Source organism: Oncorhynchus masou, chromosome 13 (assembly GCF_036934945.1).
Source record: "Oncorhynchus masou masou isolate Uvic2021 chromosome 13, UVic_Omas_1.1, whole genome shotgun sequence".
Classification (NCBI taxonomy): domain Eukaryota; kingdom Metazoa; phylum Chordata; class Actinopteri; order Salmoniformes; family Salmonidae; genus Oncorhynchus; species Oncorhynchus masou.
The window spans coordinates 41331023-41349514 of record NC_088224.1 but is presented as its reverse complement, the minus strand read 5'-3'; the positions used below and the strand labels follow the sequence as shown (position 1 = coordinate 41349514).

At 43.4% G+C, this 18492-nt stretch overlaps 3 protein-coding genes across 3 annotated transcripts in view; 1 reads left to right on the top strand and 2 right to left on the bottom strand.

Moving 5' to 3' along the window:
• Positions 1 to 9012, bottom strand: part of LOC135552334 (superkiller complex protein 2-like) — a 48984-nt gene extending 39972 nt beyond the window's left edge. Inside the window, exons 1-7 of the mRNA XM_064983898.1 lie at positions 8775 to 9012; positions 8285 to 8406; positions 5653 to 5774; positions 2562 to 2679; positions 2237 to 2354; positions 1128 to 1202; positions 772 to 825 (exon numbers count right to left, since the gene is read on the bottom strand). Coding sequence (XP_064839970.1) covers positions 772 to 825; positions 1128 to 1202; positions 2237 to 2354; positions 2562 to 2679; positions 5653 to 5774; positions 8285 to 8406; positions 8775 to 8787 — 622 coding nt within the window. The 5' untranslated portion in view covers positions 8788 to 9012. The remainder of the gene's footprint in view (positions 1 to 771; positions 826 to 1127; positions 1203 to 2236; positions 2355 to 2561; positions 2680 to 5652; positions 5775 to 8284; positions 8407 to 8774) is intronic.
• An 8-nt stretch (positions 9013 to 9020) lies between these two features.
• Positions 9021 to 12206, top strand: LOC135552337 (negative elongation factor E-like). Its single transcript, XM_064983900.1, has 11 exons — positions 9021 to 9094; positions 9501 to 9586; positions 9851 to 9923; positions 10016 to 10161; positions 10378 to 10455; positions 10674 to 10711; positions 10788 to 11071; positions 11209 to 11353; positions 11532 to 11586; positions 11669 to 11771; positions 11875 to 12206. Exons 2-11 carry the CDS (start codon positions 9512 to 9514, stop codon positions 11946 to 11948), a joined length of 1071 nt encoding a protein of 356 aa, XP_064839972.1. The 5' UTR covers positions 9021 to 9094; positions 9501 to 9511; the 3' UTR covers positions 11949 to 12206.
• Positions 12207 to 12612: 406 nt separating this feature from the next.
• Positions 12613 to 18152, bottom strand: LOC135552336 (zinc finger and BTB domain-containing protein 12-like). Its single transcript, XM_064983899.1, has 5 exons — positions 17770 to 18152; positions 16537 to 16757; positions 14875 to 15069; positions 14458 to 14652; positions 12613 to 14206 (listed from the first exon to the last, which is right to left on the bottom strand). Exons 2-5 carry the CDS (start codon positions 16738 to 16740, stop codon positions 13115 to 13117), a joined length of 1686 nt encoding a protein of 561 aa, XP_064839971.1. The 5' UTR covers positions 16741 to 16757; positions 17770 to 18152; the 3' UTR covers positions 12613 to 13114.
• Between the last annotated feature and the right edge of the window lie 340 nt (positions 18153 to 18492).

Below are 18492 nucleotides of genomic sequence, written 5' to 3'. Positions count from 1 at the left end.
ACTGCCTCTGGAAGCAACTTCAGCACACTAACTGTTCGTCAGGAGCTTCATGAAATGGATTTCCATGGCCGAGCAGCCGCACACAAGTCTAAGATCACAATGCGGAATGCCAAACATCGGCTACCTTTGGACTAAGGAGCAGTGGAAACGCGTTCTCTGGAGTGATGAATCATGCTTAACCGTCTGACGGAAGAATCTGGGTTTGGCGGATGTCAGGAGAACGCTACCTGCCCCAATGCGTAGCGCTAACAGTAAAGTTCGGTGGAGGAGGAATAGGTCTGGGGCTGTTTTTCATAGTTCGGGCTAGGTCCCTTAGTTCCAGTGAAGGGAAATCTTAACGCTACAGCATACAATGACATTCTAGACGATTCTGTGCTTCCAAATTTGTGGCAACAGATTGTTGAAGGCCCTTTCTTGTTTCAGCATGACAATGCCCCTGTGCATAAAGTGAGGTCCATACATAAATGGTTTGTCGAGATCGGTGTGGAAGAACTTGACTAGCTTGCACAGAGCCCTGACCTCAACCCCATCGAACACCTTTGGGATGAATTGGAATGCCGACTGCGAGCCAAGCCTAATCGCCCAACATCAGTGCCTGACCTCACTAATGCTCTTGTGGCTGAATGGAAGCAAGTCTTCCCAGAAGAGGGGAGGCTGTTATAGCAGCAAAGGGGAGACCAACTCCATATTAATGCCCATGATTTTGGAATGAGATGTTCGATGAGCAGGTGTCCACATACTTTTGTTCACGTAGTGCATGTCCATTCAAACCTTTGTCACTGAAGTCCATCCCAACTTTAAGTCCAGGGGGCACTGTGAGTAACCCTAGAGTAAAGGGAAATAGATATGTTACTTACACAAACATCATGACACAAGCAAGAAACATGTACTCAATCCCAAAAAGATCTGTAATCACTTGAATCTGTATTCATGATTTTTGAAGAGAGCCATTTGGTTCCCAGGAACAGCACAGTGTTTGTTATTTCAAAGATTCTTTCAGTCTGCATATTCATTGTAAAGTAAGCATCCCGCCTCACACTAACCCACCTCACTGTGCACAGGCAGCCTTTTGTATGGAAGACCATTGCCCCTCCACCATTTCAACTCCATAATAAAGGTAAATTCACCGTTCTCAAAGTCTATGTCTTCCTCCAGCTCGGATTTCGTCTTGATTTGCTCCAGTGTCAGCTCGTCCATACCACCTATGTAAAACAGATAGAAATATTTCTCTATAATTGACTAAAGGGAAGATTTAACTTAAGACAAATATTTATTATATGTTTCAGAGCCATATATACATATATGAATATATGCTATACATACAAAAGTATGTGCACACCCCTTCAAATGTGTGGATTCGGCTATTTCAGCCACACCCGTTGCTGACAAGTGTATAAAATCGAGCACACAGCCATGCAATCTCCATAGACAAACATTGGCAATAGAATAGCCTTACTGAAGAGCTCAGTGACTTTCAACGTGGCACAGTCATAGGATGCCACCATTCCAACAAGTCAGTTTGTCAAATTTCTGTCCTATTCGAGCTGCCCCGGTCAACTGTAAGTGCTGTTACTGTGAAGAAGAAACGTCAAGGAGCAACAGCGGCTCAGCCGTGAAGTGGAAGGCCATACAAGCTCACAGAACGGGACCGTAAAGTGTTGAAGTGCTTAAAAATCATCTGTCCTCGGTTGCAACACTCATTACCGAGTTCCAAACTGCCTCTGGAAGTAACGTCAGCACAATAATTGTTCGGCGGGAGCTTCATGAAAGGGGTTTCCATGGCCGGGCACCCGCACACAAGCCTAAGATCACCATGTGCAATGCCAAGAAGTGTTGGCTGGACTGGTGTAAAGCTCGCCGCCATTGGACACTGGAGCAGTGGAAATGCCTTCTCTGGAGTGATGGATCACATTTCACCATCTGGCCATCTGACGGATGAACCTGGGTTTGGTGGATGCCAGGAGAGCGTTACCTGCCCAAATGCATAGTGCCAATTGTAAAGTTTGGTGGAGGTGGAATAATGGTCTGGGGCTGTTTTTCATGGTTCAGGCTAGGCCCCATAGTTCCAGTGACTTGAAACGCTACAGTATACAAAGACGATTCTGTGCTTCCGACATCCAGTGGAAAGCCTTCCCAGAAGAGTGGCTGTTATAGCAGCAAATGGGGGACCAACTTCATATCACTCATGTAGTATATAAGGATCTGATAATATATTTAGGTGAGGACTCAGACCCACCGGGCAGAAAGGGGTAGTTGGTGTTGCTTCCTCGGAGGCTCTCAGAGGGATTAGGGTTTGGTGGACGCTGCAGGGACATTGAATTCTTAGCAGAGATGCCTGTGTCCCCCAGTAACACCTGGACAGAGAGTGAGAAGGAGATTTAATGACACTGGATTGTAAAATGTGTAGCAAGTGTATGAAAAGAAGTAGACCTTTTAATAAGATCAATAGATCACTCAGGGAAGTGCTACAATTCTGAATGTTACCAATGAGTCACATCATGATCATAGGGGCATTATTAGGACACACAGACTAAGACAGCATAGCTGACAATAGCATGTACCTCAGTGAAGTCCAAAAGCATTCCTGTCGTTGGATCTCTGACTACTGAGATGCCAGAGTGGAGAGGAGACGAAGAGCAATGAAGAAGAGAGTCCACACGAACGTCTCGCTCAGCCAGCCTAGAGAAAAGCAACAAGTCTGTTACCGCAAATTAATTCTGTGACCATGTGGTACAACAGTATTTCACTACGGGTGAATAGCCTCATCTGGACCACTGAATTCCCCTTAAACACCCCTTTCCAAGTAAGATTTATATGGCATCAAAGCAATAAAAAGTAAACAAGCAAAACCCTAATAAGAAATGTACAGTGTCTCTCTGTGTGCAATAATAGTGTTTAACATGATTTTTGAATGACTACCTCATCTCTGTACCCCACACGTACAATTATCTGTAAAGTCCCTCAGTCAAGCATTGAATTTCAAACATAACAGATTCAACGAAAAAGACCAGAGATGTTTTCCAATGCCTTGCAAAGAAGGACACCTATTAGTAGATGGGTAAAAAAAAATAAAAGCAGATATTGAATATCCCTTTGAGCATGGTGAAGTTATTAATTACACTTTGGATGATGTATCAATATACCCAGTCACTACAAGGATACAGGCTTCCTTCTCAGTTGCTGGAGAGGAAGGAAACCGCGCAGGGATTTCACCATGAGGCCAATGGTGACTTTAAAACAGTGTTTAATGGCTGTGATAGGAGAAAACTAAGGATGGATCAACACATTGTAATTACTACACAATATTAACCTAAATTAGTGAAAAAAAGGAAGTCTGTACAGAATAAAACAATTCCAAAGCATGCATTCTGTTTGCAATATAGCTCTAAAGTAAAACTGCAAAAGTAGCAAAAAGTGGCAAATGTCCTAAATACAAAAGGTTATGTTTTGTGGCAAATCCAACACAACACATCAATGGTAGGGGCTGCATCATGCTATGAGTATGCTTGTCATCGGCAAGAACTAGGGAGTTTATGCAGGATAAAACTAAAACTGAATAGAGCTAAGCACCGGCAAAATTCTAGAGTAAAACCTGGTTCAGTCTGCTTTCCAACAGACACTGGGAGACAAATGCCCCTTTCAGCTGGACAATAACCTAAAACACAAGGCCAAAAATATACTGATTGTACAAAACATGAAGAACACTTTCCTAATATTGAGTTAAGAACACCTTCCACTTTTGCCCTCAGAACAGCCTCAATTGTTGACTCCAATGCTTCACACAGTTGTGTCAAGTTGGCTGGATGTCCTTTGAGTGGTGGACCATTCTTGATACACACGGGAAACTGTTGAGTGTGAAAACCAAGGCAGCATTGCAGTTCTTGGCACAAACTGGAGCACTTGGCACCTACTACCATAGCCCGTTCAAAGGCACAAATCTTGTGTCTTGCCAATTCACCCTCTGAATTGCACACATACACAATCCATGTCGCAATTGTCTCAAGGCTTAAAAACCATTATTTAATCATTCATCTACACTGTAGTGATGGGTCGTTCACGAATGAGTCGGCTCTAAGAGATGGCTCTTGTAGGTGAATGTTGGGAGCCGGCTCGCATATCAGAAGTGCTGAATCTATTCATAGAAATAAATAAATTAAGATAGGAATAATCAAAATATTTAAATTAATAGAATTAACTAATTCAAAGAAAGAAAAAAATAAATGTAATAATATAGGGCAACAGGAAGAAGAGGGATCAGATGGAGCAGAAGCACCAGTGCCATAAACGTCTGCTGTTTGACGAGAGAGCAACTGGGGATACAGCACGAAGGAATCCCTCAGCAGATGCCATAATGGAGGTCCGATCCTATTTGGAGGAGCCCCTCCTCCTCTGAGCTGGTGGAAGAACAAGACCTCTGTCTACCCACGGCTTACTACAGTCATGACAGGGAGACTCTGCATAGTGGCCACATCCGTTCCCTCTGAGAGGGTCTTCTCGAAAACGGGACAAATAATTAATGAGAGAAGAAACCGCATCAGCCCCTCGAAAGTGAGGCAGCTTGCATTTCTGAATGCAAATCTCTCATAAAAGCTAAATATGGTCAGCATTGCTGTGTGCTGCTGGTTATAACATGGCAATAAAGAAGAGAGAGAAAAGAGGGACCAGTTTAATGTTTTAAGTGGAATGCTGCATTTTTGCACATTGTTATTTATTATTCTTTGACATGGTGCAATATTCTATTATTATGTTGTTCAGATTGTATTCGTTTTGAATGGATAGATTTATATGTACTTTGTTTATACACATTAAAAATGTATAATTTAAATGCAAATGTTTAATAGCATTCTTTTTCATAACAAACCAATGCATTTTTATATACATTGTGGTTAAGGTAGAGTATGATTTCATTTAATAATTTAATTAGAATTGTTTTAACCCAATCATAGTCAAACTATCGCAAACTGTTTGACTTTAAAAAATACAAAACATGTTTTTTTAAAGAGCCGTTTGGGAGCCAAAAGAGCCGGCTCTTTTAGTGAGCTGAGCCGAACGAGCTGGCTCACTGAAAAGAGACGGAATGCCCATCACTACTACACTGACTGACGTGGATTTAAAGTGTGACATCAACAAAGGACGATATAGTTTTCACCTGGTCAGCCTACTATGTCATGGAAAGAATTGCTTACCAAGACGACATTGAATGTTCCTAAGTGGCATAGTTACAGTTTTGACGTAAATCTGCTTAAAATCAATGTCAAAACTTGAAAATGGCTGTCTAGCAATGATCAACAACCAACTTGGCATAGCTTGAAGAATTTTAAAAAGAATAAATGTGCAGATATTGTACAATCCAGGTGTCAAGCATTTAGAGACTTACCCAGAAAAACTCACAGCTGTAATCGCTGCCGAAGGTGATTCTAACATGTATTGACTCCGGGGTGTGAATATGTATGTTCAATATTTCTGTATTTAATTTTCAATATATATATTTTTTTTTATTAAACATGTTTTTATTTTGTCATTATGTAGTATTGTGTGTAGATGGAAAAAAATATGTAAAAAAAGAAACATTTTGAATTCAGACTGTAACACGACAAAATGTGGATTAAGCCCTTGGGTATGAATACGTGAAGGCACTGTAAGCAGACTCACTTCAGAAACCTGTGGAAGGCAGCGTCGGTATCGTGTATGGGAAGCCAGGCAGGGTCGCGTAGGAAGCGCTTCTCTACCTCTGTCTCCAGGCCAACACTGGTGGGAGGGAGTCCATGGGGGAGCTGTAGATAAATGAATGATAGAAACACATAAGGGAGATAATAGGCTGGAGAGATTAGATAGGAGATGTACAATGGGGCAAAAAAGTATTTAGTCAGCCACCAGTTGTGCAGGTTCTCCCACTTAAAAAGATGAGAGGCCTATAATTTATCATCATAGGTACACTTCAACTATGACAGACAAAATGAGAAAAATAAATAAATAAATCACATTGTAGGATTTTCAATGAATTTATTTGCAAATTATGGTGGAAAATAAGTATTTGGTCAATAACAAAAGTTTCTCTCAATACTTTGTTATATACCCTTTGTTGGCAATGACAGAGGTCAAACATTTTCTGTAAGTCATCACAAGGTTTTCACACATTTTGGCCCATTACTCCATGCAGATCTCCTCTAGAGCAGTGATGTTTTGGGGCTGTTGCTGGGCAACACAGACTTTCAACTCCCTCCAAAGATTTTCTATGGGGTTGAGATCTGGAGACTAGGCCACTCCAGGACCTTGAAATGCTTCTTACGAAGCCACTCCTTCGTTGCCTGGGCGGTGTGTTTGGGATCATTGTCATGCTGAAAGACCCAGCCATGTTTCATCTTCAGTGCCCTTGCTGATGGAAGGAGGTTTTCACTCAAAATCTCACGATACATGGCCCCATTCATTCTTTCCTTTACACGGATCAGTCGTCCTGGTCCCTTTGCAGAAGAACAGCCCCAAAGCATGATGTTTCCACCCCCATGCTTCACAGTAGGTATGGTGTTCTTTGGATGCAACTCAGCATTCTTTGTCCTCCAAACACGACGAGTTGAGTTTTTACCAAAAAGTTCTATTTTGGTTTCATCTGACCATATGACATTCTCCCAATCTTCTTCTGGATCATCCAAATGCTCTCTAGCAAACTTCAGACGGGCCTGGACATGTACTGGCTTAAGCAGGGGGACACGTTTGGCACTGCAGTATTTGAGTCCCTGGCGGCGTAGTGTGTTACTGATGGTAGGCTTTGTTACTTTGGTCCCAGCTCTCTGCAGGTCATTCACTAGGTCCCCACGTGTGGTTCTGGGATTTTTGCTGACCGTTCTTGTGATCATTTTGACCCCACGGTGTGAGATCTTGCGTGGAGCCCCAGATCGAGGGAGATTATCAGTGGTCTTGTATGTCTTCCATTTCCTAATAATTGCTTGCACAGTTGACTTCTTCAAACCAAGCTGCTTACCTATTGCAGATTCAGTCTTCCCAGCCTGGTGCAGGTCTACAATTTTGTTTTTGGTGTCCTTTGACAGCTCTTTGGTCTTGGCCATAGTGGAGTTTGGAGTGTGGCTGTTTGAGGTTGTGGACAGGTGTCTTTTATACTGATAACAAGTTCAAACAGGTGCAATTAATACAGTTAATGAGTGGAGGACAGAGGAGCCTCTTAAAGAAGAAGTTACAGGTCTGTGAGAGCCAGAAATCTTGCTTGTTTGTAGGTGACCAAATACTTATTTTCCACCATAATCTGCAAATAAATTCATTAAAAATCCTACAATGTGATTTTCTGGATTTTTTTTTCTAATTTTGTCTGTCATAGTTGAAGTGTACCTATGATGAAAATTACAGGCCTCTCATCTTTTTAAGTGGAAGAACTTGCACAATTGGTGGCTGACTAAATACTTTTTTGCCCCACTGTATGTAAACACAGGATGCTTTCCAAACTGAAGTTTTCTCCTTTCCTTTAAACTTGATGGCGGGCCTTTGCGGTTCTTAAGGACCTAGGTAGGTAGGTGACACCTACTGTAAAAACTTGACTTAAACTAATAGAGGTAGATGGAGATATGCAATATATTGCTCGCATACTTTAAGCAGTCCTTTCATATCTGTAGAAATGGCGGGGCGAGTTTTCAGATAAGAATCCAACCACAGACTGAGATAGCTGCACCATCGAGAGCATCCTGATGGGTTGCATCACTGCCTGGTATGGCAACTGCTCAGAGGGTGGTGCGTACGGCCCAGTACATCACTGGGGCCAAGCTTCCTGCCATCCAGGACCTCTATACCAGGCGTTGTCAGAAGAAGGACCTACAAATTGTCAAAGACTCCAGCCACCCTAGTCAGAAACTGTTATCTCTGCTACCGCTCGGCAAGCGGTACCAGAGTGTCAAGTCTAGGTCTAAGAGGCTTCGAAACAACTTTTAACTCCAAGCCAGAAGACTCCTGAACATCTAATCAAATGGCTACTCTATTTGTATCCCCGCCTCTTCTACACTGCTGCTACTCTGTTATTATTTATGCATAGTCACTTTAACTCTACCTACATGCACATATTACCCCCACACACCAACTCTGTACCGGTACCCCCTATATATAGCACCACTATTGTTATTTACTGCTGCTCTTATTAATTATTCTTATCTCTTACTTTTTTTGTATTTTCTTAAAACTGCATTGTTGGTTAAGGGCCTGTAAATAAGCATTTCACTGTAAGGTCTACACATGTTGTATTCGGCACATGTGGCATATAAAATTTGATTTGAGTCATACTGACCGTGCTTTGTGGATACAGGGGCTGGTCATTGGACTGTTTATGTGTGATGAGCTCAAACCTGCCAGAGCAACCCATCTCCAGCAGGGATAGCGGGAGATCTGTGGGGCCCACAGGGGGAAGATCTATGGAGAGAGAAATGGGATTGAGATGAATAGCCTAGTTTCTATGGGCTGTCCTCTATCGCGCAATACATTAGAGTCCATTGTAAGATATTGAATCATATAAACATATATTGCAATGTCATCATTTACTGCTTTAGCTGTTAAGATTATGTTCAAAACACGTTGCGCATATTGTCAGGGACTAACGTTACATTTCTGCAACATGAATGAGAGCTGAACTGGATGGCTAACGTTAGCTAGGCTAACCCAAGTTGTTATATTCGCCAGTAAACTGTATTGCTAGCAAGTGACTTTAAAGCTAAGTTTACAGCAATGGCCTTAACCGTATGCCCAATTCATTATCTGTACATTATCTAAATCTCCTTCACCTATTCTTTCCATTTCTCCAATGCAGATGAAAGTTGGTGCAGCAGTTCACTGTCTTTTCGGAAATGGCAAAGGCGGAAGTAGGTCAAATTGCCATATGTAATACGATATGTATCTCAATATTAATACATTATCTTACTAAATGTTGTCAAGTGTAGGCCATGCATTCCTTATAATTTACTTATTCCATAAATTTTAGCAAGTTGAATAGTATTTTTTCTTACTCATGCGCCATAACAACTGTGTACGTCATTTTCATGCGCCTGTGTTTTTGTGTTCGTGAATGGGTGTGATTACAACTAGCTATAGTAACGTAACAAAGGTAATAAAATAATTACATTTCTAAATACAATAATGTCAATTTAGTATATTTTGTTTGTTGTTGTAGTCTGAAAGGTACATTGCCATATTGTTTATAAGTAATTATATACTTTCCACTGCCCTGTGTAACACAATGTAGATTGCTAGTAGTAGCAGCTAATGTTAATAGGTAACGTTAGCTAGCCAACCGACAAGCTAATGTAAGGTTTTAAAATGTTGTCAGATGCATGTAGAATGTAGAAACAGAAATATATTTTGTCTTGAACAAAGTGTAAATAGTAGTTTTTGAGTTTATGCAATTGCATTATAGAGTTGAATTCAACCACACGTGTGTGTTGGTATTCATTGTGTTGTGCAAATATGTCCACTATTCTGGTTGTCTAATCCTTTTTCGCAATACTTTCCAGCTTGGTTCGACATGGTGGTGTTCCCAAGCTCTTTGACAGAGGAAGAGGAATCTCTGCAGAAGAAATATGCCAAACTCAAGAAAAAGGTGAACAACTTTAAGAATCTCCTCACTTGACTAGAGAGAAATCTATGTATCCGTATCCTGCTTCTGACAATGAGATGTGTCACTGCCCCCACATTTGCAGGTGTGATCAGGAGTAGTCCTAGGTCTTTGTTAAATTCACCGGTCAGTCATCATTATCACCCTCATAATGTTGAAAGTTTGATATTATTATGTTACCAAACTCCGATTGGCCTTAGTGTTTACACCTCTTATTCTCTTTCTCTCCCTCTATCCTCACACCTCTAGAAAAAGGCACTGCTGGCTTTGAAGAAGCAGCAGAGTTCAACCAGCCAGACCAATCAGAGTGGATTGAAGCGAAGTATGTGGCTTTGTCTTCACTTATTAAAACTGTATTACTAAGCAGATACTTTGTCACAGTTGATTATGTTGCATCTACCCTCTCCCTACTAGCTTTGTCAGACCAGCCGGTGCTTGATACAGCAACAGCTACAGAGCAGGCAAAGATGCTTATCAAGTCTGGAGCCATCAGCGCCATCAAGTCAGAAAACAAGAACTCTGGCTTCAAGCGCTCTAGGACGCTAGAGATCAAGCTCAAGGTGAGATACAAAATGCAATATGCAAGGATGTGTATTGTGAATTGATCATAGAATAAATTATTGATACAATTTATATACATAATAATAATAATGTTTAAAGCTGACAGTTGCAAATGCCTTTTAAATCTGACACATAAACTTGTCTGTGATGGAACTCAAACGTATCAATTTATGGTTTAGTAATGATTTGTTATATTGTCTCTTTCTGTTTACCAGGATCCAGAGAAAGTCCCAGGCCCTGTGGCTTTCCAACCATTCCAAAGGAGCATGTCCACTGATGAGGAACTTTCTGAGGTAAAATTAGAATTATATGACATCCCATATAAAATCAGCCAATGAATTGATGAATTCTACCTACAAAATGGCATGCATTTACAGTATTTTGCCAATGCTGTCTGCCTGTATTGTGGTCACAGAACCAGTGACTTGGATATTGGTTTTTTTTTTTTTTGGGGGGGGGGGGGGGGTATACAACTGATGCTGTTGCTTTTAAATTTTAATTTCTACTCTAGGCTGGCAAAAGAGCCCACAGAAAATCTTTGTACGAGAGGTAAGCCTAAAAGCTCTGATAAATAATAAAAGCTGGTTCTCTGTATAAGGCGGTTTAACATCTCGATCTCTAACAGCTTCGTCACTCCAGGTGACCGGGCGGCCCGTGATGAGGAGGAGGGAGGCGGCAGCCTTTCCACCAGCAGAGACATGGAGCGAGAGAGAGACAGAGGAGATCGAGAGATGGACAGAGAGAGAGACCGGGACAGAGAGAGAGACCGGGACAGAGAGAGAGACCGGGGCAGCGGCGACCGGGGCAGGGACAGAGAGCCGCGAGACCGCGAGAGAGGCAGGAGCCAGGACGGAGACCGGGAAAGGGGAGGAGACAGAGAGTCACGTGAGCGAGACGGACCGTTCAGACGTGAGTATTCGTTTACTGGACTTCTGTCTTTTCATGTGTCTTATCATTGGCATTCTTAAAATGATGTTTATCTCAAAATACAAATTCAAGGATGGAATAATGGAACTGTTTTTCTTCTCCCTCTTTCCCCCTCTCAGGATCAGACTCGTACCCAGAGCGGAGGGGGGTGAGGAAGGGGAACACAGTGTACGTGTATGGAACTGGCCTTGTGGAGGACAACCTGCGTTCAGCCTTCTCCCAACAGGGCACCATCATTGACCTGTCCATGGATTCCCCACGCAAGTACGGCTACATTACTTTTATGTCCTTGTGGGTGTGTGATTGGGAGAGCATCCAAAACTGAAAATGTTCAGTGTTTTAAAATGTTTTGCAGTTGAAAACTAAAACTAGTCCAGTAAGTCCCTCGCAGTTTTGTTCAGTTTGGTGCCTAATGAACACAGCCTTGTCTTTCTCTTTCTAGCTGTGCATTTATCACCTTTGAGAAGATGGAGTCTGCAGACCAAGCTGTAGCGGAGGTCAGTCAGTATAGCTCTAGCTCCGTCCCAACTTAAGGCATTATAGTGTAAAAACCTATCATCTATACTCTTTTTCTCCCAGTTGAATGGAAGCACGGTGGGAGACGTCACCATCAAAGTCAGCATCGCCAGGAAGCAGCCCATGCTGGAGGCAGCCACCGGCAAATCTGTTTGGGCCACTCTGGGTAAATATCAGTTCTGGTCAAACACAGATCGGACTAACAAGCAGTGTATGACAGGAAGTGTCAACTCTGGATTCATGTATACTTTCTCTCTTTCCCCTCACAGCTGTGCAGAACAGTGCCAAAGGTTCCTACAGAGACAAGAGAAACCAGGTTGTATACAGTGAGGATTTCCTATGAGCTAAGACGTGTGCAGCATTGGAGAGCTGTACAAATCAATGAGTTAGCTTTGTATGCATTTTCTATATTGCATTTTGTGTTGGTTGTTGATTGCCCGATACGGCACCACGTGTCAGTTCTGAGTAGATGCTACATTTCATTCATGGCCAGGATGTGTAATGGCAATGACCATGTGAACAAAGATTGTGGTGGTTTGGTCTTGCTCTTGTAACCAGGGGTTTCATTGTTTTGTGGAGCTCAATAAATCACATCAATACATTTTTCCATCTGGTTGTCTGATGCAGTCCACCTACCTCTCACATCCATCGCTTTGTCTGTTTCCTTTGGTTTAGCACGATACAGTGCAGATATGTATAAAGCTGTAACGTAACAAAATGAAGGGTTCTGAACACTTTCCAAATGCACTGTATATTAACACGTCAGCTGAGCACACCGGGTCACATGTCATTTTGTGCACATTTACAGAATAGTGTCTCAAGTCCTGAGTAAATGCGCATTGCACAAAGTGTAGGTCTCTTACCATTTGTCCTTTTGTGATGAGCATGATTATGGAATGATAGCCTACTTTTATTTTGGGTACCTCTAAATATAGTGTCTTACTGTTAAGTACACATTACAAATCAGCTGGTACATACCAACATTTAACAAGAAGCTCACCTTCAAATACACAAATGTAAAATATTTTATTGCTCAGCCAATGAGTAACAAATGAGACAAAGGTCTAAAACTGAGGTGTGCAACTCCAGTCCTCCAGAGCCACGGTGCTGTACAGTAGGTCATCATTTCCCCCCCTTCAATTAAATAATTAAGAGATAAATAATCAATCCATGTCATTGACTGGACAGAGCTTCAAACCGCATACACTTCGGCCCGTGAGGAGGACCAGAGTTGTGCACCCCAGGTCTAAAAGTAGGGGCTTTCCCTTTCAAGATCTTAGTAGGTCCCTTCAGCACACACAACCTTGTTTCCAACCCACAAACTCAAAGGCACACTCCAAACCACTCTTTTGGCAATTAGAGCAGAAGGTAAGCACACAGCCGCTTGCTTGAATAAACCCCCTGTACCTCCAACAGCAACCTGCAATGCTTAGTCAATGAGTGTACATTTTGGCTGAGAAGAGGGGTAAGGGAGCATCTCTCCTCCCCCTCCCTGTTCCAGTGTCCTTTTCAAAAGTCAAATCTGTCCTGAGTGTCTCCCTCTCCTTCACCTGGCCCTGCCACTCGCTCCATCTCGGCCTGTGCCTCCAGGCTGTTCTGAGCGGTCGTCTTCCCATGCTGCTCCTTGAGGTGGCGCCGCAGCGCCGGCTTGTGGGCGAAGCGCGAGTGGCAGTAGGCGCAGCAGTGAGGCCGCTCACCGCTGTGTAGGTTCATGTGATCGCACAGCGTGGACTTCTGCGTGAATGTCTTGTCGCAGAGCGGGCAGCGGTGGACCTTGGCACCGCGATGCACAGTCATGTGGCGGTTGAGGTTGCTGGAGTGGTTGAAGTGTTTGCCGCAGCAGGGGCACACGTACAGCAAGTGGGTGGCGCGCGTGTGGACGGCCAGGGAGTGGGCCGAGGGGAAGGTCAGGCCGCATTGCTCGCATGCCACCAGCCCCGCTGTGCTGGAGGTCGAGCCCACCACGGCCACAGACTCATCCCCCGCCCCGTCACCATCTGTTGGCACAGCCGCCATCCCCATGTTACCTTCACCTCCATCACCACTGGGGTCATCCAGGTTGTAGTGGGCCTGACCATTCCCGTCCCGGGGCACCAGCTCCTCTCCCTGAACGTCCCCCATCCCGTAGTCTAGCCGTGGGAGATCGCCCCCCGAGATGAACGCTGACCTCATGGCTTCCTGGCTGAAGTCCAGGCCAAAGCCCTGCATCATCTCCGCCCCGGTGGGTAGACGCCACGCCTCCTGGTACTGCATACCCAGAGGCCTCCTCTCCCTTTCGCGGTACGAGCCACGCTTCCTCTTGAAGCCCCTCCCCCTCACCCGGCCAACTTTGGGTGAGTCGGTGAGTCTACGCCTCCAGCCTTGGAGCCCCTCCCTCTCAAAGCCGCTGTTGCGGATGGACATTTCAGCTGGGGCCATATCATCACCCCTGCCCCCTCCCACTATGACACTGTCCGTATCTTGGTACTGGCACCCCTGATGCCCCTCTGTGGCTTCCTCTCCGCCTTCCTCTGCCTCTCGCCTCTCTTCCGGCTCCTGCTCATCCTCGATGCAGATCCGGAACACATCATAATCCTCCCTGCCCTCCTCTGTTACTCTCACCTGGAACAACATGAGACCGATTTGAGTGTGCTACAAATCAATGTCCTTGGGTAGCTACCAGACCTGGGTTCAAATACATTTAAAATATCTCAACTACTTTCACATACATTTGATCTAAGTATTCATTCAGATATATATTTTATTTGAAAAGACAGGTAGTTAAATACTCAAATACACTGCATACATTTAACCAAGGTATTTAAAAATCATATTTGAACTAAGTATTTGTTGAATTTCCTGAATTTCCTTACTTTAATCTCATCCATTGTGTTAGGGTCATCATCGTGTTGTATATCTGTCTTAGTGTTTGAATCTGTATGGTCATCAGCCTGAGACTGTACAGGGCTGTGAGGCTGCAGTGAGGAATGATCTGCAGAGGTTGACATAAGGGAGTGGCTGCTACCACTGACTGTCACTGGCATCGATTGGCTCTCTTCTGACTTGATCTGAAAATGAGCGGTGGAGAGAAAAAGAATGAAGACGAGCCAGTTCAACATCTTCACAGGTAAAAACAATCCAGCCTTTGATAAATCACATAGTAGATAAGTTCAGTAAGTATTTGCCTTCTACAATTGAAGCACGGTATATTAACATTTTACGTTGGGATTTCAAACAATTGCTTCAATAGGGTGCCTTTGACTATACACCAACCAAAATAAGTAATTAACCTTTGGTGAGCTGGGGTTCTTTGGCTGCATGTACTTGCCCAGGGCTCCCCGGCACTTCTCCACAACATGCTCCATCTGCAGGTAACTCGCAGCCGTCAGATAATTCACTATCTCCTTGGGGCTGAACTGCAGCACACCGGTGTAACAGGACTGGAGCAGCTCACATACCACAGAGGAGCTGTGAAGGACTGACACCTAGAGGACAAAATAGGAAAGAAAAACACACCAAACAGCTATTTTGCTGTTACGTCTCAGATACACTATATATACAAAAAAGTATGTGGACACCCCTTCAAATGCAATCTCCATAGACATTGGCAGTAGAATGGCCTTACTGAAGAGCGCAGTGACTTTCCACGTGGCACCGTCATAGGATGTCACCTTTCCAACAAGTGAATTTGTCAAATTTCTGCCCTGTTAGAGCTGCCCCGGTCAACTGGAAGTGCTGTTATTGTAAGTTATGTTAAGTGGAAACGTTTAGGAGCTACAACAGCTCAGCCGCAAAGTGGTAGGCCACACAAGCTCACAGAACGGGACGGCCAAGTGGTGAAGTACGTAGTGTGTAAAAATGGTCTGTCCTCGGTTGAAACACTCACTACTGAGTTCCACACTGCCTCTGGAAGCAATGCCGGCACAAGAACTGTTTGTTGGGAGCTTCATGAAATGGGTTCCATGGCTGAGCAGTCCCACACAAGCCTAAGATCACCATGCGCAATGCCAAGCATCAGCTGGAGTGGTGTAAAGCTCACTGCCATTGGACTCTGGCGCAATAGCAATCATCTGGAGTGATGAATCACACTTCACCATCTGGCAGACCGACGGCAAATCTGGGTTTGGCGGATGCCAGAACAACTACCTGCATTAATGCAGTGCCAACTGTAAAGTTAGGTGGAGGAGGAATAATGGTCTGGGACGGTTTTTCATGGTTCGGGTTAGGCACCGTAGTTCGATTGAAGGGAAATCTTAACGCTACAGCATTCAATGACATTCTAGACGATTCTGTGCTTCCAACTTTGCGGCAACAGTTTGGGGAAGGCCCTTTCCTGTTTCATCATGACAATGAGAGGTCCTTACAGAAATGGTTTGTCGAGATCAGTGTGGAAGAACTTGACTGGCCTACAGAGCCCTGACCTCAACCCCATCAAACACCTTTGGTATGAATTGTAACGGCAACTGCGAGCCAGGCCTAATCAGCCCAACATCAGTGCCTGACCTCAATAATGCTGTTGTGGCTGAATGGAAGCAAGTCCCCGCAGCAATGTTCCAACATCTAGTGAAAAGCCTCCCTAAAGAGCGGAGGCTGTTTTAGCAGCAAGGGGGGGACTCCATATTAATGCCCATGATTTTGAAATTAGATGTCCATATACTTTTGGTCATGTAGTTTATTTTTCTTATGATCAATCATGTAAGCCATTAGTGTCATATCCTGCAAGACTTGTGATATAATCTACTATAATGAGGCATAGGACTGGAACCACAGCTGGCATGATGGAACATTTGAGAACTTCCCAGGCTCAAAGATATGCTTATTAAAACAGTCAGATCAAAAGGGTATGTGACAAGAAGTGTATGTCAGGGGCTCGTACATCTGAAGACGACACTCAACATTCATCAAACATAACCCAAATAGTATGTATCACGGTGGCTTTCCCTGGCACCCACCTGCAGTTCAGAGGAGGGGTTGAGCAGGAACTGATCCCTAAGGAAGGGGGAGCAGGCAGCAAGGACCACTTTGTGTCCCCGGAAAGTCTGCCTGCCGCTGGCCACTATAGTGATGTCACAGAACTGCTGTCTGGACCTCAGTGAGTTCATGCTCTTCAGGGTGGCGTCACCGTGACCAGGCAACCGGAAACACAGCACCTCCATCTTAGCTACCGTGGAGCCTATAGGAGAGACATGAAGAGGACTCTCTTGAAATTCTGCAATGATCATAAAAATACAAATATTTTAAAAGGGAACATTTAGCATCTGGATCAACTAAAGGGAAACGTGGCACTTTCTGGGGTCTGGACATTTATCCAGCTACAGTCATACTGGCCAAATTCAGACCAAAGAGCAAGCGAGAGACCCCCATGGCTGTACAAGAGGCACGATGGTGTCTGACTATACTTCAAAGACAGGGCGGCAGGGTAGCCTAGTGGTTAGAGCGTTGGACTAGTAACCGAACATTCATATCCCCGAGGTGACAAGGTACAAATCTGTCGTTCTGCCCCTGAACAGGCAGTTAACCCACTGTTCCTAGGCCGTGATTGAAAATAAGAATTTGTTCTTATTAACTGACTTGCCTAGTTAGATAAAGGTAAAAAAAAAGAAGAAAAAAAGAGTAAAAGCACAACAGCTCCCATATCTCGGCTTGACATCCAACATTCCCTGTGATTATTAATTGATGTTAGAGTAGGTGAAGTCATCGTTTGCTCGTTTTGTTTTCAAGGCTTGCTTGTCAAGCAGGTCACAACAAATAGCTGAAATCAGCTCTCTATGGGAATGGCTCTCTATGGGAAAAAAAACGACATCAAGCGCCTTAGGTTGAAGATAATCATACATAATTTTTCGACCTTGCGTTAGCTACCAGTTACCTATATCAAATAATATATATAATTGTTTTATGTGACTATAAAGCTAACGTAATACTAATGCTGCTGTTAACGTTACTAGCTAACGTTAACTAGTTAGCACGAACATAATTTGCTACGGTCAATTGTGCAGGTTTTAAATTTCGCAAACGGTAATATTGTGTATCCAACCTCTCTCATAGCTAACGTTACCCAGCTAGGTGTACCTCGCTAGCTAGCTTGTTGCCCCCCTACTAGCCACAGGCCGTTCGCTAGCTAGCCGTAGTTTGTGACCTGCCTGCTAAAAGACAGTAAAGTCGACGTTAGTTTAGTGTTTCCTTACCTGCTACTACTGTAGATATATTTTCCCCTTACTATATGTTGTGGAGTAACTAGGCACTCAATAACCGGTCATTCATTGTATATTGGCTAGCAAGCCAGCTGGCTAACGTTTGTATGTTTACTTTGTTAGCTTGTTTCAAACGAGCGTCAGCAGTTACACAGCCACAAAGTCATAAACCCCGCCTATTTCTACAATTGATCTTCTTAAATTTTGATTTTAAAGCAAACATTAACCACACTGCTAACATTACATCAAGACCAAAAACACGTATATTAGTTTAAATGGATTTTTACGATACAGCTAGCCATTTTATTTTCAACGAGAGTGGACCAGCACTTCCCGTGACAACTCGTGATGGGCATTCCGGCTCTTTTCAGTGAGCCAACTCGTTCGTCTCAGCTCACCAAAAAGAGCCTGCTCTTTCGGCTACCAAACGGCTCTGAAAAAATATATATTTTGTTTTTTTTCAAGTCAAACAGTTTGCGATAGTTTTGACTATGATTGGGGTTAAAACAATTCGAATTAAATTATTAAATGAAATCATACTCTACCTTAACCACAATGCATGTAAAAATGTTATGAAAAAGAGTCATATTAAACATTTGCATTTAAAGTATAACTTTTTAATGTATAAACAAAGTGAATATAAATCGAACCATTCAAAACGACTACAATCTGAACAGCATAATAGAATATTGCACCATATCTAAGAAAAATAAATAA